Source organism: Sciurus vulgaris, assembly GCF_902686455.1.
Source record: "Sciurus vulgaris genome assembly, chromosome: 11".
Taxonomy (NCBI): Eukaryota; Metazoa; Chordata; class Mammalia; order Rodentia; family Sciuridae; genus Sciurus; species Sciurus vulgaris.
The window spans coordinates 105,749,290-105,777,166 of NC_136472.1; the positions used below are offsets into that span (position 1 = coordinate 105,749,290).

Sequence of the window (27,877 nt, forward strand, 5' to 3'; positions counted from 1 at the left end):
CAATTCACACTATGTAATTCTAGACCAGATAGCCCCTGTGAGGGCAATAACAAAATTGTCATAATAAACAGAATGAGTTAAAATATTATCTTCAATAAAACAAACAGATTTGCAATAAGGTCTGCAGTTCCAAATGGAGGACAAAGAGGATGCAAAGGGATGTAGGATGTGGCTGTTAATGGGATAAGAAAAGAATATACAGAAGTTCTAGATACTAGAAAGGGTGAGAGTGTAATCAAAAGCAATTGGATGTTAGCATGCAAAAAAGGGAGAAAGAGACTCTGAGGGAACAGGTGAACAAAAGGAAAAGAGAGCAAGAAAAATAAAGAAATAAAAACTTAAATTTTTTCAATAAGGAGAAAAAAGAAAATCTACAGTATAACAGTCATATAGTAATGAAACCTCCCAGTGTTCAGTAGCCTGGTGCATGAGAGATACCTGACACTGAGCTTCAAGCCTCCAGCAGGCATCTCAGGATGGGTTTTGCCCCACCTAAAGATCGGAGCTATGGCTTCCAGGACTATCCAAGATGGCTGTTCTGGCTTCGAAACGCATTGACAAATGGGTAGCTGCAGCTCAGGGTGTGGCCGTGGTCAGCAGGAGGTCCTGGAGGCAAGATGTGGTTGGTCAGGCAGGGGTCCTGGAGTTCAGGTGTGTTTGGTGTGGTTGTGGGATCCTGGAGGCCGGTTGTAATCATTCGGTCTGGGGTCCCTGTGATAGGGCACAGTCAGTTGGTCTGGGGGTCCTGGCAGCAGGGAGCAGTCAGTCAATGTGAGGGCCCCGGAGGCAGGGAGTGATCTGTCGCACTGAGGGATCCTGGAGATGGGGCTCAGTCAGTCCGGCCAGGGGTCCTACTGGGGCCTGGCTGTTGTCTCAAAAAATCAGCTTAAATCTTTTAATTTTGTTTCTAAGACAGGAGAAATTTGTGTAGTGTTTTTTTTGGTTTTTTGTTGTTGTTGTTGTTGTTGTTGTTGTTTGTGTTTTTCTTTTTAGCCCTGTATGTTGAATCAAAACTCTTGGATTAAAATTTCAAGTTATCTTAGAGTAAATAAATCTTTGTACTGTATCTTTAGAATTAAATTATCAACCTCCTACTTATGTGTCATTGTTTTATTGTCTCCTTGTTAGATTTATGCCTCCTGATGACCCTCTTGGCAGACATGGCCCAAGTCTGGATAATTTTCTGAGGAAGAAACCTATTGTTCCTGAACACAAAAAGCAGCCATGTCCATATGGTAACTTTCTTTATGAATATTTAACATTTGTCCTTAGAACACAATGTATTGTTCAACTTTTGTTAATAAAAGTCAGCATCTAAAAATTTGAATGGCATAAAATGTTTTTTTAAAATATGGTTCTTTTGATTATAATTAAGTTTAAGAAATTCTCTTGACCATGAAAAAGAATTGTTTTTACCTATTTGACTTCAATACATATGAATTTTCCTGAACTAAAATATGATTTGGAAACTCAGTTAATTCTATATGATGTTTTTAAGTACATGAAAATTTAGAATTCTTTCATCTAGACAGAAATCGGATAAGCATGGCTTTGTTATATTATAGCAGAACAATTGCTTTCCCAGAATTTCCTATCTGAGTACATAGTCTCACTGGAAGAGAAGAGATAGGTATGAGTTGAGAACATGTGGTATTAGCCAAGAACTATGAGGTGATCATTTGACCAACTTTCTTACTGCTCTTGGTAGTAAGGAAATGAGAAGACTGAAAAATGACATTTCTCATGAGCATGAAACAGAGAATAGCACTTACCACAGTTCCCATTTCTTTCTTTGTTTCTTTCACAAGTTAAAATAGTAGTGCCATGCTGATTTTTCAGAATCTGATGGTATTGTCTAACTAATTTTACTCTTCATAGGAAAGAAGTGTACCTATGGACACAAGTGCAAATATTACCATCCTGAAAGGGGCAGTCAGCCTCAGCGGTCAGTGGCTGATGAACTTCGTGCCATGTCTAGAAATACAGCAGCCAAAACTGCAAATGAAGGAGGACTGGTGAAAAGCAACAGCGTTCCTTGTAGCACAAAGGCTGATAGCACTTCTGATGTCAAGCGAGGTGCTCCAAAGAGGCAATCAGATCCAAGCATAAGGACTCAAGTCTACCAAGACCTAGAAGAAAAGCTTCCCACCAAAAACAAATTGGAAACCAGGTCTGTACCTTCCTTAGTTAGTATACCGGCTACTTCTACTGCAAAACCCCAAAGCACTACATCTTTAAGCAATGGCCTTCCATCTGGAGTTCATTTCCCACCTCAGGATCAAAGACCACAGGGACAATATCCTCCAATGATGATGGCAACCAAAAATCATGGAACGCCAATGCCTTACGAACAGTATCCAAAATGTGACTCACCTGTTGACATTGGATATTATTCCATGTTAAATGCATATTCAAATCTGAGTATCTCAGGCCCAAGAAGTCCTGAAAGGCGTTTCTCATTAGACACAGACTATAGAATAAGTTCTGTAGCTTCTGACTGCAGCAGTGAAGGGAGCATGAGCTGTGGGAGCAGTGACTCCTATGTGGGGTACAGTGACCGATCCTATGTCAGTTCTCCTGACCCCCAGCTGGAAGAGAATTTGAAGTGTCAACACATGCACCCTCACAGCCGCCTTAATTCCCAGCCCTTCCTGCAGAATTTCCACGACCCCTTAACCAGAGTGCAAAGTTACAGTCATGAAGAACCAAAGTTCCATCACAAGCCTCCTCTTCCACACTTGGCTATGCATCTGCAGCACCCTGCTGTGGGTGCCCGGTCCAGCTGTCCTGGTGATTACCCCTCTCCTCCAAGTTCAGCACACTCTAAGGCACCACACCTAGGGAGGTCCTTAGTGGCTACCAGAATAGACAGCATTTCTGATTCCCGACTCTATGACAGTTCTCCTTCAAGACAAAGAAAGCCTTACTCCCGCCAGGAAGGGTTGGGAAGCTGGGAGAGGCCAAGTTTTGGAATGGATGCCTATGGGTATCGGCAGACTTACTCCTTGCCTGATAACTCCACACCACCGTGTTACGAGCAGTTCACCTTCCAGAGCCTACCTGAACAGCAGGAGCCCACCTGGCGAATACCATACTGTGGAATACCACAAGATCCTCCAAGGTACCAAGACAACCGGGAAAAGATTTATATCAACTTGTGCAACATCTTCCCGCCTGACCTTGTGAGAATTGTCATGAAAAGGAATCCTCACATGACAGATGCCCAGCAGCTTGCTGCAGCCATTTTAGTGGAGAAATCACAGCTGGGTTATTGAAAGATGATGCATCATTGTGGTGTTTAGTAGTTTTTTGTTCAGCTCAAATGCTGAGGGAGGTTTGCTACAATAGCACATGTGATCTCCTTCTCAGCAAGGAGGTTATATAGTATCCATTTATGTGAAATACTGTATCATGGAATCTGTATGTATAGCCCCACTTGGTGGAAATATCACGGGATTGCTTTACATTCAAACTTTTTTTTAAACATTTCCTTTTTAAAGCTATATCCTTGACTGGAAATTTTTCCAGTTTGATTTAATAGATGTATCTGTGATCTTTGATATTAATCTTTGGTGCATCAGGGGTTTATATGCAGCACTTTTTATCTTTGTTTCATGTTTTATTAACTTGGTGTTTATCAATCGCAAGCAATTACAATACCTTCAGAATGTGGAAACTTTGACTAGACCTAGCAAACTATTTTTTCAAGCCAAGCTTAATTAGAATCTTTTACAGCTTTTTAAGTTATTTTTATTTGGGGAAAGTGGGCTTCTTTGTGCTATAATCATTATTTATAGAAACAAAGATATACTACAGCACTGACTTTATATTTTAAACAAAATGTAAGTTACCAGTTTATGTTGAAAAGGGTAATAGTATATATTAGAATGATTTACAATATGGCACTTTTCCTTGTTGTATTTTTGTTTGGATTTTTTCTGTTAAGAAATTAGTTAACTTAATATGGTCAGTTTAAAAGAAAGCAGATGCAATCAATGGAAAAATTCATTTCCATTTTTTTATTTTATTTTTGTATGAATAAGGCAAAAGCCGTAACTGTTACAGGTTAGAGCTTTGTTATCCAGCTATGATGTGCTTCTGGACAGTAGGAATGGAATTGAATTCCTATATTTCAATTAACCTGTATTTTTAATGTTTGTTTATTTGTTTTGGGGGCACAACAATACTGGATAAATTACCCTTTCACAGTACTTGCCTGTTTTTAATGAATCTAATTATTCTCAATGCAACTTTTATATTTAATATACTCTAGCTTTCCTGCTATTTATCAAGGCTGGCCTGAGGTGGTTTTATGTATTGAGGATATGCAACAGTTATTGATACTGCACTATAGAAATGGTGATGGAGGAGTTGTAAATGATAACTTAAAATTTTTGTAAGATACTGTATATTTTCCATTTTCCTGAAGGTAGTTTTTTTGGGGGGCCTGTTATATTATTAAGGCCAGACTCTTGCCACAAATAGTGTAGTTTTAGATACAGACTAAAGTCTGTTCTAGTATTAGTAAGGGATATTTCTGGTTTCAAAGTCATGGGTTTTGCTTGTTGTTTCTATGGGCTAGAAGACAGATTTTGCAGTCAGTGGCAGGCAGTCATGTGATTGACATAACCTGACCATTCCCTCCAGATTCTGAATTTTACTTAATGTAACAGACACATTCAGATCTGTTTCTATAGTCTGCCTGGATGCTCTGGTCATTGGGATTATTCTACATGCTACAGTTTGAAGTAAAGCCCTGAAAAACCAGAAAGTACCTTTTACTGTTGATACAAATTGTATCTTTTTAACTATAAGAACTATTTTGATTTGTAGATCTAGTTAAAAACACAAATGTGTAACTATGATTAGACTTTTGGGCAACATTTTATCCCTTATTTAAATACAAATTTTTAAAGTAAAATTGAGGTCTAGAATAGGGTAGAAAATAAAAGTAATGATTTAGGTAAATAAAAGTGTCTGTCTTAGTTTTATATAATATATTAAAATATATTAAATAAATTTATTGGCATTTTCTTTCTCCTAAAACTTATATAGTCTGAACTTAAAATAAAGGTAAAATGCTGCCTGAAAATAATGTCCAAGCATCTTTGACTAGGATAACATTTTCACTACTTGTGTGACACTGTGTGTTGCATGAAGTAGGATTTGGGTATACAGTAAATGCTTCTAAAAGGCATTGTGCATTATTGACATATCCAATAATCTGAACCATGTTCAGCAAACTTAATTCAGGAAAGTGATGTTCTACACAATTATTGCTGTTGTGTTTGAAGTGAGTGTGGCATGCATCTGTACTCAGAAGTGATGCATTTGACACCGCACAGACCATTTTGAGTGGTGTCTGAGCAATCCGTACTCACTTGTGAAGTTGTTCTCCTTAATTTTGTCAGTCATTCTCTACAGACAAGTTTAAATACAGAGGCTAAATGAGTGCCAAAAGTAGGGTTACAGATGTGTAGTATGTTTTATGTTAGTCATAGTCAAATCACTTTTAAATTACACTTGTAGGTTTTGCCTCCATTTTTTTTAGCATTTTAATTATTTGAAGATGGCCAAATTTTACTAAATTGTTTTAATTGAGATTTTATGTGAAATGGATATGACTTTTTAAATTTGACCTTTTAATGTTTTTAGCTGGCTATTTGTCATTATTGTCCTGGGAAAATAATGTACCCTGCCATCACCTGTACTGAAGTGAGTAGCTCTGAACTACCCACAGTAATCTTCCAGTGTAATTAGTTGTAAGAAATAGCCATTTTCTTCTGTCAAAAGGACAATTTGTCCCCATTTTTTTTAAGCACCAGTGTTGCTTTCAGAACTTCTAAATGAGATAATTGGCAGACTTTGGGTTTAGCAAATTCTTATTTAAGTAATACCTCAAAGCAGTCCATTGTCAAATTAAATCTACAGCTGATCACAAACCTTCATTTCAGCCCAAACTTTCTCCCTAATTCAAAGTCCCTACTTACCAGACTTGCTAATAAATAACCAGAAAGAGGTGTGTGAATAAATAGTGAAATTGCCAGAAGTGGTCAGCTGATTAGGGAAAAAAAAAAAAAAGGATTCAAACTGGAATAATCTGCCCCTGAATAATTGACAGTTGACTGTACTTTACACAGTGATTAGCCAGTCTGTTGTCTCTGTGTCTTAGTCCAGAGGGAATAGTACCCAACTGGCCATATACTGGCCCTTAGTATTTCCTCCTTTTCTTGCATGTGATACAGACATTTTTGGTCTCATTTTTATGATTTCTATATCCTGACAGAGTTTGTCATTAACTCAAACATTGAAAGAACTTCTCACCAGTATAAAATATTTGATACTGGTGGAAACTTGTGTTTTGTGTTTTTATGAAAATGCATTTATGAGAATATGTAATATGATATAAGAAATTGTTTTATATATATAAATAGATATACATACACACAAATGCATATTTGTTATGAAGTATTAAAAACTGGGGCGGGGGGAGGTCCTTTGACGGCTAACATTTCCCTTATTGAACTGTTTCATTGAGTTGTGGATGACCAAGTCTGGGGTCTGAATGACCAATGATAGGATTTAGAACCACTTAAAAGGAAAGCAACTCTTCACTGGTTTTATTCCTGATATTTTTAAAGAATTATTTTGATAATTTTAATAGAATGTGTAATTTTAAAATACACAAAAAACTTAAAGTAGTATTGATTATACAAATGATTATTTAACATGTTTTTGTGGATGTAACTATATGTATATAGACAGTAATATATTTATAAAACAAATATACTTTATGTTGTAGTTCTTTGTGGTAAGTGGGAAGATGCTTCTGTGTGTGTGTGTGTGTGTGTGTGTGTTTTGAAAAGTCTACAGCCTTTTCTTGCCTGATTTAATGGCACTTACTTAAAGTATATTTGGTTTTGTTATTCTTCATTTCAACTTCCTTATTCAAGATAAATAAGATGTACAATTTCTGGCCATTCTATTGGCATGTGGCCCCTTCATTTTATTATTCTGTAATTCGTAAAGAGTGCCTGATTGACCTGAAATAAAACAGGTTATGGCTATAGATAATGCTTATGTTCCAAATATTAGAAACAAAAATTCATCTGTGATGTTGAGCTTCCAGTTCACCAACAAATAAGATGAAGTATATAAACAAGATAGAGTATACACATATATTAGAATAAAAGAAAGCAGAGTGTTAATAAAAGTAAAGAAGTATGCGTTATTTTAGTTTGGTCTAGGAAAAGTACTGGAGCAATTGTTGACAAACTTTTGTAGCAAACTTCTGTAATGAGGATCAGATAGTAAATAGTTCAGATTTTGCAAATCAATTGGTCTCCTGTGTGTGTGTGTGTGTCTCTGTGTGTGTGTGTGTGTGTGTGTGTGTGTGTCTGTGTCTGTCTGTCTGTCTCAGTGTCTCACATGCTAGGCAAGTGGTCTACCACTGAGCTACATACCCAAACCTCAACTGGTCTCTTAAAGAAAAAACTGCTCACCTTCATCTTAAAAGCAAAAACACAGCCAGGGACAATACGGAAATGAGAGTTGGCTGTGTTCCAATAAAACTTTATTGACAATATGAAAATGAGAGTCGGTTATATTCTAATAAAATTTATTTACAGAAATAGGCAGCAGGCCAGATTTGCCCTGTGGGCCGTTCCTGGTCCCTGCCTTTGAAGGAGAAAAAAAGACATTGTAAGTAGTAAATCCTGATTATATGTTAATATTAGAAATAATTTATTTCAACTGACAGAGAAAATCAGATAGTTATTGATGTTCTTCAAAAGGTGGTTGTGAGACAGTCATATTAAAGCACCTTGATGCACTCGTTAAACTGTTCACACCATTATTTGTTAGATATTTCTTGTGTTTAAGTACACACAAACTATAAAAAAGATTTTAATAGGTATTAAATTTTTTTCATGAGCTTCGTATTTCTTTTGAGAAATGTGAGTTCTTTACCTATCTTGTTTTTTAATGGCCTCTTGGACCAAAAAAAAAAAACAGAAAAAAGAAAAATCTATTGTATTTTGAAAATTAGCATATAATAAGCTATACATTTTTTAAAGACTGCATTTATCAGTTCCTTTTTTTTCTGTTTGTTTGGCTTCTAATAATTGACATATCTGTGCTTTAAAAATGATTTTAAAGAAGATAGGCTGCAATTTCACATACTTTAGCTTTTCTCTGTAAAATTAAAAACTGACTAGTATAAGGATAACTATAATGTGAATGTTATAAGTGATTATAAGAAACTGTATCTCTGCTCTTTCTAAATGTTTAGATTTTAGATACCACAGGGTTGTCCATGGTAAATGATATTCTTAATGTGATCACACTACTGGGTGTGCTCATTCACAGTGCTTTATTCATGACATTTCAACAAAAACATTAGAAGAATATTAAATTGATGTGAAAGTTACTGTTCACTTAAGTAGTTATGCTTTCTTTTAAAACTGGAATACAATTCTACCTTTAACAGTGTTTGTTGTTTTGTCTGTTTGTTTCTTTAATGCTTTCTGTGAACTTATTGTTCCTGTTATAATAGTACTGTTATGTATTAGAAGTGACTTTTTCTCTAATAGTCTTTCAGATTTAAAAACAATTTAAGGCTTTCTGTTGACCATTTGGCAGAAAAATATGTCTGCATGTTTTAATTTAGTTAAAACTTGTAAAGTTTTACTTAAATCATGTTCTAAATTTTCTTTTTGAGTATTTCAGACAAACAACAAAATGTTCACCATTAAAGCCTTGGCCACCTGTTTTTCTAAAGCAGCTTATGCCTCAAAGGAAAAAGACATTGAAGAGCAATGTTTTGTTTTTATAAAGAATATGTTTTAGATTTCCTTTGGTTTTTAAATCATAAAATTATAAATTTTCTACCTTATGTAAAATGATAAGAAACATGCAAACTTCTGCAGACTTAGTGTTTTGTTGCAAGTGTACCAGGTTACTGATCTTATCTTTTCGTGGTTTTTTTTTCCCCTCCCAAACCATAATTGTATGCTGACAGTAGAATTCCCTATTTGATTCTGCAAACTTTTCTTACAGGAAAAGTAAGTTAAAGAATATGTTTAGAGCAACCATTTGATAAGCTCATGTGGTTCTATTTATCACTGTCCTGTGTGTTTCTTTGAAATGGAATTTTTACAATTCCAAAAGCAGTCTAGTAGAACTACTGGAAATCCTTGCCAAACATATATGATTCTGCAACTGAGGGAGAGAAATTGAAATATTCGTTTTTCTTATGGTGGTTTGTTTTTGTTTAATAAGAAATTGGTCTCAGTTGGCAGCATAGATGCTAATAAGTAAAAGCATTATCCTTCTCTAGTCCACGGCTTGCCTGCATTCAGTGGTTAATAACATTATGAGCATTCTGTAGAGTAAGCTCATGTTCAGTGTCAATGTAAATGTTAGAACCAAAATTAATTCCTATGAAAACTGAAATTAAATGTCAAAGATGACTAGTTCCAACTTAAGATGGTGAGAGTGTTTTCTTTCTAATCTGTCACTAAGGTATGTGTGTGGTGATTTTGAAGTGTCATCAGGTATCTGGCCAAGACAGACTGATTACTAACAAGTGACCTTGTCTATGGAGTTTATAAGAAATGCTGGGTGTCATTGGTGTCCTTTTTCTGATTATGGGGACTGGCAAGTGGTTAAAAAATATTGTCAAGGCTCCTCTTGTGGGATGGTAGGTTCTGGGTTTCTGCACCAAGTTTGAGCACTCGTGTGTGAAACCTCAATACATGCTTAGGGCTCAAGAGAATCAGGGTCAGCACATCTGTCTTCAGGTTCACCTTGTGGTAGGGCTGGAATTTGCATAGTCAAAGGTGAATAAGGATTTTTTAAAAATAGACTGAATAGATCTCAAGGAAAAGAAACGGAAAGTTTTATTTCTCTGATAGTTGAGACTGAAGAACCTAGATCACTGTAAGGAACTGTTCTGCTCAGGTTGAAAAAGATTGCAGACGGCTGCTGGGATTGTGTTCCAGTTCAAGTCCTGCACATGTTGCTATGGTAATGTATATATCATACACACAATAGGCAGAATCAGGGCAAATTATCTTTCATAGTCTTTTTGAAGCTCAATTGTAAAATATTGTTCATGCCTGTCTGACAGTCTTATTGTCACCAAGGGATGATGGTGATAGCAGTAGACATGAGGATAGTTGAAGGACAGATACAAATGCATACAATGCTGCATCTACTCCATTCTTGCTGAAGTGAAACTGAAATTTTCACTTTGTCCCAGCTATTCCAGAAAACCATATTCCTGACCCAACTGTCATTGAAAAAACACTATTTTAGTTATGGTCACAGTAAGTAATGGAATGTTCTAATGATCTCCATGATTAAATATACTTGTGTTTTATCAGTGCATAAAATATTAGTTCAGATAGCAGGTTTATCCTTCTATATTGCTTTTCAGACCTTTGCTTTTTTTATTATTTTTCCCTAAAATTGCTATTTGCCATTGTCAGTTATTCTTTTCTTCCCTCTTAATTGTCTTAGCATAATCTGTTTAACCAGGTTCTTGTGGATTTAGACAATGTATTTTGACTTTGTCAGCAGATTTGATTACTGATGTTGAGTTGTAGTTGTCACAGAACTCAGCGTATCCAAAATAAATGTTAGGTGGGAGAAGGTCCCAGGTACTTGGCAGGCTGAGCTGAGAATCCAAGATAACATTAGATTGGGTTGCAGTGTTAACAAGAGCTAATACTTTATTCTCCCCCATCTAGTGCTGTTGTCTGAAGAGAAAGTTACTACATATTAATAAATTAAGTAATGTCTGGAAGGAGGAGTTTTGTTAAAAGCAACTATTAATGGTGAATTTATTCAAAGCAAAACACCTGTACCTGAGCCTTTCTTGAGTTAAATATAAGTACTTATTAGCATTTGTACTGCAGCCTCAGGTACTCTTGTAGAGTTAATGTTTTCACTTTAGTGTTGGAAAAGACTTAAAGGACTTTTAAAAATCTTTTAATATTTTAAAGCTTTCCCTTAAGATTTTTAAAGTAATATTTTAAAAGTGTATTCCTTTCTAGATGCAATTTTCAGCCTCAAGCGTTCAGAGTAGGAATCCCAGTCTCATAGATGTCAGCAAGTTGGCAAATCACTCAACAGGGTAATGAAACCCCCACTGGTTATCTTCTAGGGTTGTTAAGACTAAATGAGTTGAAACTGCTAAGACCCTTTGGACATGCAAATTTATAGTGTGTGTTCAATAAGTAATGGGATGTTTTTTACATGACAGCCATTGTCATGCAAATGGAAGGGGTGTCTAAATGCACAACAATTTTCAGAAGTTCAATGCAGTTACACTGGTAGAGTATGAATCCTGACAATCAATGTGATTTGATATATTCAATGGTGTAGTGATTTTAGGATTTTAAGAGTAACATTTTAAACTTCAAGGAATTCTTTTTTGGGGGAAGAGGGTGTCAGGGATTGAATCCAGGCGTGCTTAACTGCTTAACCACTGAGCCACATCCCCAATACTTTGGGGGTTTTTTTGTTTGTTTTTTGTTTTTGTTTTTTTTTTTAAGAAAGGACCTTACTGAATTGCTCAGGGCCTCTCTAAGTTGCTAAGGCTGACTTTGAACTTGGAATCCTCCTGCCTCAGCCTCCCAAGCCATTGGGAATACAGGCATGTGCTACCACACCCAGCTCAAGGAATTCTTAGAACATATTTTCTTACTACCCTGTCACTAGGCTCTTCTTGGTCTAAGAGTTTTTCTATGTATTATAATGGGGGGGGGGGTGTGGAATAACAATGATTTCAAAAAAGGTCTTGCAGCTAAGTAGTTCCTAGACTTCACTACTGACATCCTTCTGAACCCCACTTTCATTCCTGAAGGTGACCCCAGCAAACCTGTCTGCACTCCTGCATGACAAAAACCCTGGAAAGGCATAAGAACCCATAACCAATCTGGACAGAGCAGGGGACAATGCACATTTCTGGGAAGATAAGTAGCTGTTTTTGTCTTTAAGCACTTCCTCCTAGTTTATAACTTCTGCTCTCCAAATTGGAGAGATTAAACCCACTCACATATGAGGGTCCAGTACTATATTTTTACATAATTTAATTAAAATCCTATGAAACAAGCATTATCCTTAGTTTAGAAATGAGAAAACTTTGACTCAGAAAAGGAAAACACTTGCTCAAGGACAACCCATGGTTAGAATCTCTAGGAACTGGCCCCTGATCATACTCAGTATGAGTTCTACAAAAATTTAGTTACACCATAGCTGCACATAAACATGCTCTCATTTTACATGGGAGCAGAGAAGTACTGAGGAAAATGTAAAATTAGAACTTTTATTTCTCTTTAGTAGTCCTACATACTTTCAACACTCAGCTTTCATGTGTGAACAGTCATGACACAGATGTCATTTATATTGGAAGAAAGGTTACCCAGAACTCTACCTGACCCAAGGCTGTCACGATGGCCTGCTGACTAGGGTGCAGTGTTCAGGGTTCAAGGAAAAGCTCGGCCCCACTCACTGCTTCAAAGAAGCAAGATGGAGTAGCTCTCTGTTGTGATGGAGGGTTGTTTTAGAGCCTGGGAATTCTTTGTAGTCTTAGAGAGTAAAAGGCAGAACATTTATTTCTAATGTTTCCAATCATACATAGAGCCCTTCCAGCACGTCTTTTGAGAAGGCCCATTTAGCTCTCAGTCTCCTGACAATACCCACGGCAAACAGCATCTTTTATGTTGAAGCAGCTGCCATTTGCATTTTCCGGTGCTTTCTCTTTGCACAAATTCAGCATGAGATTAGAAATAAGAATATTTAATTAGGTGACCAAATAGATTCCCTTCCCAGTTCCCCTGGAGAGTTCACTGAGGGACAGAACATTGAAAGAATAGGGAATACAAGGTTTAAATGCACTCCCCACTCTTGTCCAGAGGCTTAAATGAGCCAGAATTGGTGCACAGAGGGCCCCCTTCAGCTCTCCAGGGATTGGGGGCCCACCAGGGCTCAGGCTTTCTCACTGCCTCAGCCTTCAACACTCACTCTCTCTCTCTCTACTTTCCAAGGATATAATTATCATTTATTTGAATAATTGTTTCAAATATGCATGTGAAAAGATTAAGGGACATGGCAGATATAATTTGGTAACTACATAAAAATCTACTCAATAAAGTCCAGAGGAGATTTATGGGTTTGCTATGTATGTTGCCAAATTAACAAGATGAGGACAAAGCACATTGTGTTACAGTTATACATGTTAAAGACAGCAAAGGAAGGAGCAGAGTGAAATGCATGTTCTAGTTCAAGTTCAAGTTCGTTGCCTGCATTGAGAAGTGGGAGACATGAGTTGGGGAACTGGAGAACTCTTGGCCCCTGGGGTAGTGATGCACATGAGGGTGCACTAGGGCCAGATTCTTACAAACCCCAGAGCCTCCATCCAGGCAGTGGCCTTCCTAGCAGCTCCTTTCTTCCCTCACCCCATCCTTTCTGGTTCTGAGTCATCTGGAAAGGTAAGCATTCTCAACTCTGTCTCATTCTTCCCAGCCAGTGGTTTTCAGAGACATTGAAATCGCCCAATTGGCAGTGGCTCTAGGGAGATAGGAAAAGAGGTCAATTACTTTTGAGGGAAAGAAAAGAAGAAGAAAATCAGTCCCGGAAGCAAGGAGGCATGACAGAGCATCTTCTGAGGACAGAGAGGTTCAGAATGACCAAATTAAGGAGTTCACAAAGCAGAGGTTATAGATACCCTGAGGCTCTACTTTCGTCAGCACAATTGTTTCATTTTCCATTGGATATCTCTGATCACATGTGTACCTCTAATTTGGTCTCTGACACCAGTCTCACTAATTTCATTAGGCCAGGAAAATAGGTAATATTGGGGCCAGTAAAATATATGAAAGACGTTTAAACAGGAAGCAAGTGTTGGGCCACAATTTTCAGGGGTTGGCAAAAGTAGGGGAGGGTCAGCAATGGGGAGGTTGCTGCAGAGGTCTACCCACAGCAGGACCAACTCAGGGGACAAGAAATCAAGGAACCAAATGAGATTTCTGAAGTAGACTCACACTAGTTTTTTTCTCTTGGGTGGTGCAGTACAAGAATCTCACCACGTGCGTCCACCACATGCAGAACCCTGGGCCTAAGCCCAAGTGGCAGAGTGACAACTAAAACCCATGCCTGGTCCAGAGCTGCTACCCAGCAAGTGTTCACTCCTGTCACCACTGACCTTTATCTCTGAACATGAAGTCCTCATTTTCCCAATTCCAGGTCCCCAAATACACTCTCCAATGAGCAGCCACGATTTATTCTTTTAAAAAGAATCCCACAGATTCCCACAGAATGCTTAATTTTTAGCTGTCTCTGCACTGCTCTGGATTTTATTCTTTAAGAAAACCATCAAGGTGCAAAGCATGAGATCCAATGTGTAGACAGATGTGTTCTTCCAGTAAGAAAACTGGCAGCCTAAAATGGACATTGTTAGTCACCTTGGACCCAAGTGGAGGCAGCCTTGGGAGTTGAGAGCAGCCCAGTCAGCTCCCAATGCTTTGGGAACAAGCATTCCATCCCAGGCATCTATACTTCACACCCCCTACCTGTCCTTCCCTGCCTGCCTTCTACCACCCTGCTGTGTTCCTGAACTTAGGCAGAGCATGAGAGAGGGTAGCCGGTTGGAGAGACACCCAGCTGCTACTCTAGCAGCCTTCTTAAAAGAAAATAAACTGCAACTTCTCATCTACCCTCTTCCCTGGAGTTATTAGCCAGCAAGGGCTGCTGCTGCACACAGAGGTACATTAGGAGCTCAGGAAGGGCAGGGTCCCCTTTAAACTGCTCACCCTGCATTGTTGATGCCAAGAGCAGTGCCCAGGCCCCAGTGGGTGGTTACAAATGTTTGCAGAGTAAATGGAGAGCAGAATGGAATCCCTTGGCTAACCCTGTTCCTCAAGGCCATGCACAATTGTTTCTCAGAATTTGTACCAAGTCTCTTCATTTCTGCCTTTAGGGTACTTTCTAATAACTATCCCTCAGGGCCAGGAGATCATGCTGCCCCAAGGTACCAGGACACCTGAACAACATTGCCGTGTTAAACCAAAAGGAATTGAAAATGAGTCCTGAGCCCTTACATATTATTTACTTGGGGAGGAAAATAAAAATTTAACACACGTTATAGAGGTCAATTCATTCTTTTGCAGGTGTAGAAATTAAAGTCCAAAGAGTAACGACTGGCCCAAAGTCAAAGAGCAGAAAAAACAGAGTTAGAATGACAGTCACTGAGACCAATACTGGGCACAACCTATGGACCATAAGCACCAGTCCACAGTGAGGAAAAGCAATGACAGACTTGCTGACGTGGGTTACCTTCAGCTTGGCTCAGTCACAAACCAGATAAAAAGCAGTGACAAAGAACACATGGACGTCAGGGTGAGCAAGGCCTGAGCACATACGCTGGGGCCTGCCAGTTCCTCTGAGAGCTTCCCTGCGGCCCAGCCATAGCAGGGGTGAAGGGAGGAATCCTCCAGGTGAGCTGCTCTGCTGGCCGCTTCCCTCTGTATGTTGAGACTGGGGAAGTGTTTGCAAATATCACTCAAGTTTCTTTCTCTGCCACCACTCAGCTGGTCTGCACTTCATTTCTTCTAGTCATCGTCACACTGAAGAGGCCAAGGCAGCAGCCTGTCCACCATGACTGTATTTCACCTGCGGGTGCAATATAAATAGACCCACGGCTATGCACAGGTGAAACAGTTTTCTGGACAGTGGCACTCAGGGTTCCCAGCCATGCTGTTATTGGTGTTTAGGGCTGGGTACTTCTTTGGTGGGAGAACTGTCCTTGCATTGCAAGATGTTTTCCAACATCCCTGGACTCACACAATCCTAACAATCACAAATATTCTCCAGATATGCCCCTTGAGGGTCTCTGGGTATACAGAAAGCACACACTATAGAATAATGGAGAGGGGCCAGAGTGCATGGGTACCTAAGAACAGAGGTACAGGTGGGACAATCTGGCACTCCTGAACTCAAGGATAAGCCAGTTTGATCACTGTAGCAGAGTAACAAATGCTTGCTGCTATGGTTTACATATGGTTTGAGTTTGTCCCACCAGCATTTCTTGTGCTGAGGCTTGGTGTGACAGTGTTGAGGTGGTATCACTTTAAGAGGTTAGGCCTAGTGAAAAGTGATCAGATGAGGAGGGCAACACCTAAGAAAGGTATTGATGTAGCTCTTCCGAGAGCAGGTTGTTACAACTGAGACCACTCTCCCACCCACCCAAAAGGTCAGTTACTCCCTTCTGGTTTCTCTGCACTGGTGATCTGCAGCCAGGAAACCCTCACTAGGAAGCTGGAGCCATGATGTTTGAACCCTCCACCTTAAGCGTAAGCCAAATAAACTTCTTTACTTTTATGAAGTGCCCGGGTCAGATAGTCTGCTGAAACAACACAAAATGGACTCCGACACTTACGGAACATCCCGTGTTTCCCAACTGCCTTGTGGCTAAGAGGGGTTGTGTGACTAGTTCTGACCTTGAAATATGAACGAAGGGACAGTGTCATTGTGGAGCCAAGGGAGGGGGTGAGCACACCGCAAAAGCCCAAGAGCGAGGAAAGGGCCTGGGGTGGGCGGGCCCGCGTCAGCATTGCTGCAGCCTCATCTCTGACTGACAGAAAGGGAGTAAGGGAAGGAAGGCGCTTCCAGTAGGGGCTGGAGCCCAGTGCAGTCACTTAGGGCCTGCCCGCTGGGACGCGCTGGCTGGGAAGTGGGGAGGACTGGCTGTGTAGGCATCCTCCAGTTCCATGTCAAAGGCCAGAGAAAGGTGTGATGTGATCTGCATCAGGCAGATTGGGTAACAGCAAATTTTAGGAATTCTTAAGTTGGTTGAGTAAAAGAATCAGACCCTAAAGAGTTCATGCTGAAACGACTTGATTATTTACATAAAGTACAAGCCAGAAACACATCTGCCCCTTAGGATTCTGGGTGGTGCTGACTCTTGGAGAGCCTAGGACCTGAGAGAAACATGGGGCCAGGCAGGGGGCTGGCTGCTCTGGTTGCCTTTTGCTGATTTCACAGATACATACAGCTTATTAGGATTTCTCATGCTGTTCCCTGGTCTGCAAATGTTTGTCTTTTATATTTCTAAGAAAAATTTATAAAATTCTCTGGCTCCATCTTTATTAAAAAGCCCAGTTAAATGTTTAATTTGTGCATCGTGTTCTATAAGGTTTTATCAAAGGAGAGCTTCATGTGCCATTTGGATTCTCTTTTATAATCACCATTTCAGGACTGATATACAGCTGGCGTTGATTTATCTTGTGTTCTCCTTAGAACCAAAATGAGTATAATCCATAACCATTCCTTTCTCCCCAAGGCTGTGAACTAGAAAAGGATATTGATTTGTAAGAGTTAGTCATTCAGACCAAGGAATGTTTGCCAGACCCAGTTTAGCAAAGGCTGTCCAGCTGACTCATACAGCCTTGAGAACATTTGGTGCTTCTGGAGTTTGAGGGAATAAGAAATGGAACTCCTTCTCTTAGCCAAGTGCTCCTGGGTCATAAGTTGGGTGCCCAATAGAGCAGCCTCAGTTTCACCTGGGAACTTGCTAGAAATGCAGTTTTTTTTTTTTTTTTTAAGTTGTAGATGGATACCTTTATTTTATTTCTATGTGGTGCTGAGGATTGAACCTAGTGCCTCACATATGTTCTGCAAGTGCTCTTACACTGAGCTACAGCCCCAACCCCTAGAAATGCAGATTCTTGAGCCCCATCCCTGACCTGCTTAATCAGAACCTGTAGGCATAGAGCCCAGCCATCTGTTTTTTTTTGTTTGTTTGTTTGTTTTTTGTTTTGGTTTTTTGTTTTTGGTTTTGGTTTTTTGAGCAAATCTTCCATGTGATTCAAATGTACATGAAAGTGAGAACCACTGTGCTAGGTCAGCTGAGAAATAAAGCAAGAGTCAACAGGTGAAGGCTAGCCCTTTGAGCATTGCTAAAGCGCACGCTGGAAAATGTGGGCTTTGACAGTAGCAACTGGGCTTCCTCCCTAATACTGACCCTGGGGAGCCTGGCCTGCCTCTGTAAGACAAGGGCATGGAGGAGCTGTGGGCTTCCTGCAGACAGCCGGTTTCCAAAAGGAAAATTCAGGAGCAGGACAGTGCTGTTCAGGCTCCTTTTCAAATTCACCAAAGTCCCACCTTCCTGGAAAGGGAGGAGTGAACCACCAGGCCAGGGCAGTTGTGCTGGTAAGTGTCAGATCTACACTGGAGGTAACTGCCCTGGGGAATGTGTTCCTTAAGGGTGGATGTGGACTATTAGTGATTACATGTAAATAGCTTTCCTCCCCTTTGCTTGGACATGAATCATCTTTGCTCATAGACAGCAGGAGATAGTTTGACGAGGACAGAAGCCTAGCGGTTGTAAGAGCCAGGAACGCTGTGCATGGCCCCACCTGGTCTGCTGGCTGTGGGTGGTTTGTGAGTGAAAAAAGTGGCTTCTTGTTCTGAGTCTTCAACTTTCCACCTGTCTGTCCCAATGACGAGCATAGACTGAAGTCTTGTTGTCCCGTGCAGAAACAAGACACAAAGAAATCCAGCCAGTAGGATGTAAAAAGTGAGAGCCCAGTATGTTCTCTTTCCTTGGAAGGGGTTCAGCCAGGTACTTGTCATTATTTTAACAATTAGTTTTTAAGTATCTGAACTTGAACAATCTTCTGCCTCTCAATTGCCCATTCTTGCTATCTCATGACCTGCTCTTTAGCATTAAAAGTAGACTACTCTTCCCAAAGGAGGAATACTTCTATTCATACTTCTTGATGAATAGAAGTAAATTTAGATGTAGAAATCAGTCCAAACATCTCATTCTACAGCAAAGGAATCAGAGGCCCTAAGAACTGGAGTGACTGAGCCAAGTTCTGGCCACGGATTAGTAATAAAGCCCACAATCCACACCCAAGTTTAACACCCACAGGGTGCAAATCCTCAATCTTCTGCCACTTTGGATTATTCGGCATCATCTCTAATTAGGCTTATCTCTTATTACACTATAACCAGAAGCCACTGATAAGTTTCCCCTGCTCTTTTCTAATAATTTCTTCTTGTACCACTAGTCCCAGCCAGAAAAATTTATGCATAGAAAAGGATTCAAAAAGTGGCCTCACATGGAACACTGCTGTGGAAGGCAGACTTTATCTTTTGACCCAGAGGCTCAGATTCTCTGAGAAATCTAACCTCTGATGAAATTAACAGGTGGAAGTAAGAAGAGAAGTGGTAGTCAGCAGAGACTATCTGCTCAGTGATTCAGAGGGCTCACCCGGATGATTTCCTCAAGTCCCTTCCGGTGTGTGGGTGTGTATTTGTGTGTATTTAATACACAAAAAGTACTTTTTCAAGTGCTGCAAACCCTTGCTGAAGGACATTCCAGCTTTCAGCTACATTGCCTTCCCATGCCTTATGACTGAATAATTTTATGCCAAATTTGCTTATGATCAAGAAAAAATCTGGTAAGAAACCACAACAAAGTATGTGGTTATCTCTTAAGTTACAAAAATGCTGATAACCAAAGATTTCAAACCAATTATGAGAGATCAGTTTGAATACCTATTTTGATTTTAGACAAACAGTATTATTATACCTACCAAATAAAGAATTATCTGCTTAAGTGTCCCCTGTAGCAGGAGATTGTCTTTAAAACAACCAGATTTAGGATCCTTGAAAACCTTCAGTGACAGATGGAAAATTCTGTTTCATGTTGCCATATTTGTGTGGGTTTTCTGAAAATCTTTATACCTATGTGCCCAGCAAGTACCTGCCACATCACTGCAGCACAAAACATTCTTAAAGAACATGAGTGACTATCAAAATAGCTAACTCATGTCACAAACTCACCCAATCCTCTGAACTTCAGTTCTCAGGCCTTCAAACCTCCTGGAATGCCAGGTTCCGTGCCATTTCTTGAATTAATAAAGTCACTTCACTTCCCAGCTCTTCCAAGTTACTCTCCTGAACCCCTTCTCCAAACACTGCCCAACTCCAGACTAACACTGTGAAATCAGAGGAGATTACAACCTATGATTGAGCAGGCAGGTCCCACAGGTCAGGAGGCCAATTCCTTGAGAGTGTGATTGTCACTGCCTACTACCAGGATGCAGAATCAAGTGGAAAGTAAGAGACAGGCTGATGTTAGACTATATTTATTGCTACATTTATATACAATTATACAAACAGCCCAGACAGGAAAGGGTGTGTTGCATCAATTTCTTCAGATTCCACAGAAGTGCACATGGAAACAAAGCCATACACCATTGAGTTAGTGCTCAGATCAAAGCCAAAATGTCACACACATTTTTTTTTAAAGTGGAAAATTTTTGAAAATTCTCCCCATGAGATTCCTCCTTACAAGCTGATCATGCAGAAACAAGTGGGTTCTCAGAAGCTGATACCTTCAGGCATCTGGGGAATGGTGCCTTGAAGACGGGTATCATGGATGCTGGCTTGGGACCGAAGGGTGCAAGGCAGAAGTCCCAAGTCCTGGCCCATCTTCCTCAGGTCTGTCCCTAGGAAAGGCAATCGAGACAGGTTTGAAAAGAGCAAGAAAGGGAAAACCAATAGCAACAGAGATGAGGAAAGAACCATCAGCAAGAGTCCTGGTTGAGGGAATACTGGTCCATCCAGTTCCAGCTGAGATTCCAGACTTTGGGGAAGTACACATTCAGAACAACAGAGCTGTCTTGGTATGTCCTTATCCTAAAGCTTGCCATGGGTCAGCTGCCAGGGACCTGCAAGAAGACACAAAGTCAACAGCAAAGTCACTAAGAAAACTCAACCATTACGAGAATCGGGTTGCAAAAGGTATGATCCTGGATGCCTTCTCCATGTTCTCTCAGTTCACATTTGGCCCCAGGTGAGTTGGTTAGTGAGCTGTGAAGGGGAACTGAACGATGCACAGGCTGCACCAAGACATGGGTGACTCAACAAACTCTCCACTCAGGCCTCCGCCCAGCAAGGATGACTTTTACCCTCAAGAGGAGCCTAGCACAGTAGACTTTGCATTGCTCCAGAATTAGATGCAGTACATGTGTAAGGTTGTAGCATAAATACGAGTTCATATCGCAAACCTTTGTGACATGAATCCCAAGAGAAGTAGTTGAGCAGCCTGTGGGCATGTGTGCTCAAAAATGAGCTTACCTTATTTACATCAGCTCCCCACACTTGCTTTAGGCCACTTCACAATTCAGGAATCCAGGAGAAAGGACACACAGGTTAGTTCTAGCTGGCCTGGAAAGCTAAAATCAGTCCAGAGCCTCAGAGAAAAGGCAAGCCTGAGGTTGAGGGCAAGAAGTCTGTGGTCTGAAGACACAGGCTGGGCCAGCCTTGGGGTTGATTAATAATTTGGATACCATCTGTCCCTGAGACTGTAGGGGGTTCTGTCCCTGAAGAAACCAGTCAGCTCTATCTTGTCTATGGCTTTAGATGTCACCTCTAATTCCTCACCACCATAATCCCCAGGCCCTATCAGGATGACAGCACTGTGGGTAAGGCCTAAGAATGGTAGGAGGACTAGAAAGCCACTCAGAAGACCCTTGCTTTTTCTTGGGTCAGTAACATTATAATCAACTGTGGAGGGGCCCAGCAGCTCTTCTAAGGCTGAGGACTGTGTGCCATTTCAGGCTGAAGGATGTGACAATTGCCAACTCCCTTGCTCTCTTCATAACTTCATCTCTGTATAATTCAAAATCTGTCATCTGAACTTGCCTTTTCTGGTGAGTCATGCAGAAATTGTCTTTTCCTATTTCTGATGACACTAGCTCAGAATCAGACTCCCTCAAAGGATTTATTCTAAAAAGGAGAAATATTAACAGATGAAAATCAATGAGGAAAAATTATAAAACAGGTGGATTTTAATTTTGAGAATTTTGCTAATCAAAATGGAAAAAAATGGAAAGTGTTACATAAATGAATTTCTGCATTGAAATAAAGGTTTAAAGATTAATATGTTCATAGCAATCTATGAAACATTAGGAATGTGTTTTAACTAAGGATTCTAGTTCAAATACCAGGAATATGACTAGCTGAATTATGAATTCAGAATCAGCTACACCCCTTTCAAAATGAGTGACAGTAAATGATGATGGATGTGTCACAGCCCTTTGAGTGGATTTTGAAACGGTGCTAGTCAAGCCAAGAGATGCCAAAGATTCTAACATGACCTTCAGCTCATTTCAGAGCAATCCAAAATTCAAGGTAAAAGAAGCAAATCATTTCTAAAACTTCCCCATCTTATGTGAACACATAACGATCATTTTTTTTTCTGTCACATGAAAAACATCTAGAAAACAATATTGTCATAATGGATACTTATTCCAAATCTTAAAGTATTATTGCAAATATATCACACTTAGCTAGAGTTACCAGCATCCTGGCAGGTCTGCTGGGAGGGTGGGCTAGCCCTGGCAACGGCTGCCAGTTGGACTTACCTGGTCAGGGAGCCTTCATCCTGTTACATTTGCTTTATACTGCTCTGGCAAGATCTCATCTGGAACAATGCATACAATTTGGGTCCCCACCTTTCAAAAGAGACATCAAAATGTTAGAAAAAGAACACAGAAGAAAGCTGTTTGGGGAGAGTAGACTGCCTGTTCAGTAGTTCGAAATGCCAGGAACATCTCTAGATTATCATAGGACCCACTGGGTAACTAAACTGACAGATTGCAGCTCTCTTTCCTAATCTTTGGCCTCTCTCTAAAAAAAAAAAAATAATAATAAATTCACCTTCAAAACTACAGTATTAGAATACAGAAATAAGAGTAACTAAATCACCCCTTAAAATAAACCCTAAAATTCCCTAAGAGTTGCAGCAACTTCCACAAATAATCAATTTCACAAGAATAATGGGTCTCAAAGCAATAAATATCAGAACTTCAGAATCTTGTGCTCTAAAAGATTTTATATAATATTTCAAGTTCTCTCTTGATTAATCAAGGCACTGCCGAAATTCCTTCAGGTAACAACTACCTAATGAAAGTACTTTGTGGTGCCTACTTTGAAATCAGTAGTTGCTATCTTTGAACAAGCAGATTCTCAATACACACTACCTGCCTGCTACAAGAGTGGGATGGGTTAAGACAAAGTGACCTCCCAGGCAGCCACATTAGCATCATAGGGGCCACAGAGAACAATTTCAGCCCGATTTCTCCACTCTGTCTTCCTTAGCTGATTCACCTGCCATTCTCAGATATAGCCCTTAGAGATACCAGACAGAAAACAAAAGTCAGATTAATGTAACAAAGAAGGTGCCAAACTGGCCAACTCATTTGTCAGTTCCTGGACTGGGGAGAATCATGCTTACAGTGTTTTCCATACTAGTAGGTAAGCAATCAGAAGTTAGTCAGTCAGTCTCTGTCTTCTGCAGATTATGTACCAAAAGGACATCTGGGCTGGCTTGTTTCCTCTGAAAACTGTTATGGATGGTAGCTCTGTTTCCAGGTAGTTTAACCTATAATGAGAAACTGAGTCTGTGTGGTAAAATACTTTAGAAACCCCACAGTTGTGAAAGCTTGTAATAAAGGCACATAGATCCAATGAGACTTATTAACAGTTTAATAGTTTTCATTTAATACTTGAGCTTGATGTTCAATTGGGCAGAATTCATTAGAAGATGATTAAGTAGTGTTTGAAATTTAAGAACATTTTCAGGACTTGGGAGATTAGCAGAGCTGACACTTGATTCTATCAAACTGTACAGTTGTATTTTTTCCTTCAGGTGCCAGTTCTGCTCTCGCCATGATTAACCACTACTGAGGGAGATTTAAATTCATAAAGGGACAAACTGAGAGAGCAAAGAAAGGAAAAGAGAATGATTTTCATGAATATACTGAGAAAACTTAGAAGAGCAAGATAAAGAAGGATGGGATATAAGGTAGATGGGAGCAAAGTGGATTTAAGGCACAAGAAAGAAAACAAAGGAGTTAGCAGTGATAAGAGGAAGCAGCATGCATACATTTCCCTGACGGGGAAAAAGGTCAATATAGAAATCAGAAATTTCCAAAGATTGCCACCAGGTGGAGCTATGAGATTAAACTACTCAACAGCAACAACCGATGAGGATCCAGGCATGGAGACAAATCAGAATGCAGAATATTCCCAGGACCAGGGCTCTAGATTTGTAGAGTGCTGGGCCATAGGACATGGTTGTATCAAGTTATTGAAAAAAAAGGAACATAAACTTGGTTTGACATTGGAAAATCTATCAAAATAAGGATGTTAACGGAATTTTTAAAGTACCAATTATCTCAATATACGTAAGAATTGCATTTAATAAGTTTTAAAACCTCCCTTAGGGCTGGAGTTGTAGCTCAGTGGTAGAGCACTTGCTGGGTTCAAACCTCAGCAGCTCATAAAAAAATAAAGGTATGTGTCCATCTACAACAAAAAATATTTTTTAAAAACCTCCCCCAATTAAAAAAAAATCTTAGAAAAATAGGAATATACATGTAAAAGAAGGTTCCATTAATCTGATAAAGGTCATGTAAACAAACATATTTAGTGGCATAATGTTAGAAGCATACCTGTTAAGTCAGAAGTGAGACAGCACCTGTATTCAACATTGAACTGGAAGTTCTAGCCCATCAACTCAATAAAATGTTTAAGTATTGGAAGAAAGACTGAAAACTCATTATTTGCAGAAGATGACTGTGTGGAAGCACAAGAGACTTTGCCAGTTATTAGAAACAATAAGAATTCATTCCAGGCACAGTGGCACATACCTATAATCCCAGTGACTCAGGAAGCTGAGGCAGAAGGATGGCAAGTTTGAGGCCAGTCTCATCAATTTAGCAAGACCCTGTCTCAAACTAGAAAATAAGGGCTGGAATGTAAGAACATAGCTCAGTGGTAAAGCTCTTTGGGTTCAATCCCCAGGGCACCGTCCCACCCACCCAAAAAGGCAAATTTCCTTAATTAAAGGTAAGCAAAAAAAAAAAAAAAAAAAGAAAGAAAGAAATTGAATTTCTCTACATTAGCCACAAAATAGTTTTCAAATGTAACTCCTAGAAAGAAAATAAAATAACTTAAAGGCATTAAGGAAGGCATCAATAAATGGAGAAAAAGAGAACTATGATTAATATTGTACAGATATAATTTATTCCCAAACTAATCTGTTCATTTTTTACCAAAAGTCTCCAAATGTTTTCCCCATACAATTTAACCTAAGTCTAAAATTTATGTAGAAGGACAAAGAGTCAAAAGAAGTTAGGAACTTATTAAGATAAACTTCTCAAGAGAGCTCAACCAGATACTGACTCTTTAAAATCTAAAAAAGCAAGGCAGTAGTAGGTATGACAGAAAGGTAGTGACCCCAGGCTAGACACATGCCCAGTGGAACATAACAGAGAAAGGGAGGTGAGTGGATGCAGGTTCTGGGGAGAGAATGAACACAGTCATCAGTACTTCATACCATGCACAAAAGTCCTTTTTAGCTAAAGAGTTAAACATAAAAATAACCAAACTTTTAGGGAAAAAACACAAAATTTTATATGAAAAATATAGGAGAAAGTCTTTATGCCCTCCAGAGGACGAAGAAAGTTTTAAAGACACATGGTGCGGGGTAATCCCCATAAATCAGGTGGAGACAGATTTATAAATTAAGCTACAAGAACATTTAGAATTTTTATTCATCAAAAAAAAAAAATCATAAACCGGGCACAGTGGTGCACAACTATAATCCCAGCGGCTCAGGATGTTGAGGCAGGAGGATCATGAGTTCAAAACCAGCCTAAGCAACTTGGTGAGACCCTGTCTTTAAATAAATAAATAAATAAATAAATAAATAAATAAATGAATAAAAAGGGCTATGGATGTGGTTCAGTAGTTAAGTGCCCCTGGATTCAATCTCTGGTACCAAAAAAAAGTCATAAAAAGGAAAAAAAAAAAAAAAAAAAAAAAAAAAGAGAGACGTGGAAGGGGAGACATCTATTAAACCCTCAAATGTCAAAAGATTAGTAACCAGAATATGAGAAAATTCTCTGAGCTGATCAAATAGAGGAAAACAGATAATAGAAACATGCTGTTTGCTATATAAATCAGGCAAAAACAAAGTCATTCCAAAAGCAATGAAAGTCTCATAAGAAAAGTTTTCAACTACATCAGTAATCAGGAAAATGCAAATTAGAAGCACAATAAGATACCATGTTAAATCTTTCAAATTGGCAGAAATTAAAAAGTGCAGTTTATATCAAGTGTGGTAAAGATGTGGGTAAATCCTTACTTTGGGAAACAATTTGATGGTTACTTAATAAAGATGGAAGTAAGTCTGTAACTAAACAACTCCCCTCCCTAGGGCTTTGCCATAGAAATAGTGTTGCTCATATTCAGGAGTAGAGATATGACTAGAAGACAATAGTATTTATGATTATATTATTTATGATTTTTTTGTAAATACTGAAAGCAGGCCCAGCACAGTGGTACACACCTGTAATCCCAGGAGCTCAGAGGCTAAGGCAGGAGGATCAAAAGTTCAAAGCCAGCCTCAGCAATTTAGCAAGACCCTAAGCAACTTAGCAAGACCTAGTCTCAAAATAAAAAAGTGCTGGAGATGTGGGTAAGTGGTTAAGGGCCCCTGGGTTCAATTCCTGATACCAAAAAAAATAAAATTCACATCCATTAGGGGAATGGATGAATTTTAGTATATTCATAAGTAAACGCACAGCAGTGAAAATGAATTAACTACAACTATAGACATTGAAATACGTGTATGTGTGTAAATTGTTAGGTTCATGTGTGTGCAACACTGGAAATTATATTGCTTGTGGATACAAACAGTAAAAGGATGATGTAATCAAGAATAGCAAAGCAACTAGCAATGAACTATTTTCTAAACTGACATGAATTGGTATCTCTTTTGTATATATAGTATATTCCTTTCTGTTTCTTCTAGGCACATCTCTTTTCCTAACACTGTTGTAAACCAACCTCTTGTTTTTAAGTTTTTTAAACAAAAAATGATAGAAAATACAACAATAGATGGGGCAGTTAGGAATTTGGTTCCTATGAGCTTTGGTCTTTGAACCATTCGAATTTCACAAGTCATCTATGTAGAAAACAAATTATCTATGTAGAAAAGTCAATAGCTCCTGTAGGACAGCGAGTAAAAGAAGCAGCCATGTCATCTCACAGCAGTGGTGCTCACATCTCTCTAAACCGTGATTCTCAAAGTGTGGTCCCAGCTTCACCTGTCAGAAATGCTAATGCCTGGGCCCCTCCAACACCTACTGAATGAGAAATTTATCCTGCAGTCTGTGTTTAAAAAGCCCTCCAACTAATTGTGACACATGCTAGTTGACATTTCTGCTGAAAAGTTTTTCAAAGTGTAAGAAAATCCCCTCACTGCAACAAAACGAGACCCTACTATGATCACATCAAACTTCTGAACAGCTGAGAAAACCATGCTACTGCCCTAGGAGGAACAAGACTGCTTCTTTATCCTTGAATTCAGGCGTCAGCAAACTGATTTATAGACCAAATTTGGCTTCCCACCTGTTTTGGTACTAACAATGATTAAGAATATTTTTTCCCCAAATCAAGCCTTTCATGACAAAGAAAGTCACATGAAATTCAGATGGAAGCGTTTGTGGATAAAGTTGCATTGGGGTCCCGGCCTGCTCCCCTGTGCACACAAGCCTGTAGTTGCTCTTCTGCAGCAGCTGCAGAGTCAATTTGGTACCAAGTAAAGAAATACTCAGTATTGGACCTTTACATAGTTTACCAGTCCTTCGTCTACTTTGATAACATAGAATCAACTGATCTAATCTAAAAAAGCAAAATATAGGCAATTCTACTCTTTAAAATTGTAATTTTAATTCCACAGACAAAAATGCTATTGTTTAAAGAATTGTATAGTTAAATTACATTCATT

At 39.2% G+C, this 27,877-nt stretch overlaps 2 protein-coding genes across 6 annotated transcripts in view; one reads left to right on the plus strand and one right to left on the minus strand.

Moving 5' to 3' along the window:
- ZC3H12C (zinc finger CCCH-type containing 12C) overlaps window positions 1–9,485 on the plus strand; it is a 79,996-nt gene extending 70,511 nt beyond the window's left edge. For all 5 annotated transcript variants that reach the window (XM_079101597.1, XM_079101598.1, XM_079101600.1 and 2 more), the window contains exons 5-6: window positions 1,129–1,235; window positions 1,879–9,485. In XM_079101597.1, coding sequence (XP_078957723.1) covers window positions 1,129–1,235; window positions 1,879–3,275 — 1,504 coding nt within the window. In that variant the 3' untranslated portion in view covers window positions 3,276–9,485. The remainder of the gene's footprint in view (window positions 1–1,128; window positions 1,236–1,878) is intronic.
- Window positions 9,486–20,154: 10,669 nt separating this feature from the next.
- RDX (radixin) overlaps window positions 20,155–27,877 on the minus strand; it is a 73,546-nt gene continuing 65,823 nt past the window's right edge. Inside the window, exons 15-16 of the mRNA XM_079101620.1 lie at window positions 22,443–22,532; window positions 20,155–20,744 (exon numbers count right to left, since the gene is read on the minus strand). Coding sequence (XP_078957746.1) covers window positions 22,466–22,532 — 67 coding nt within the window. The 3' untranslated portion in view covers window positions 20,155–20,744; window positions 22,443–22,465. The remainder of the gene's footprint in view (window positions 20,745–22,442; window positions 22,533–27,877) is intronic.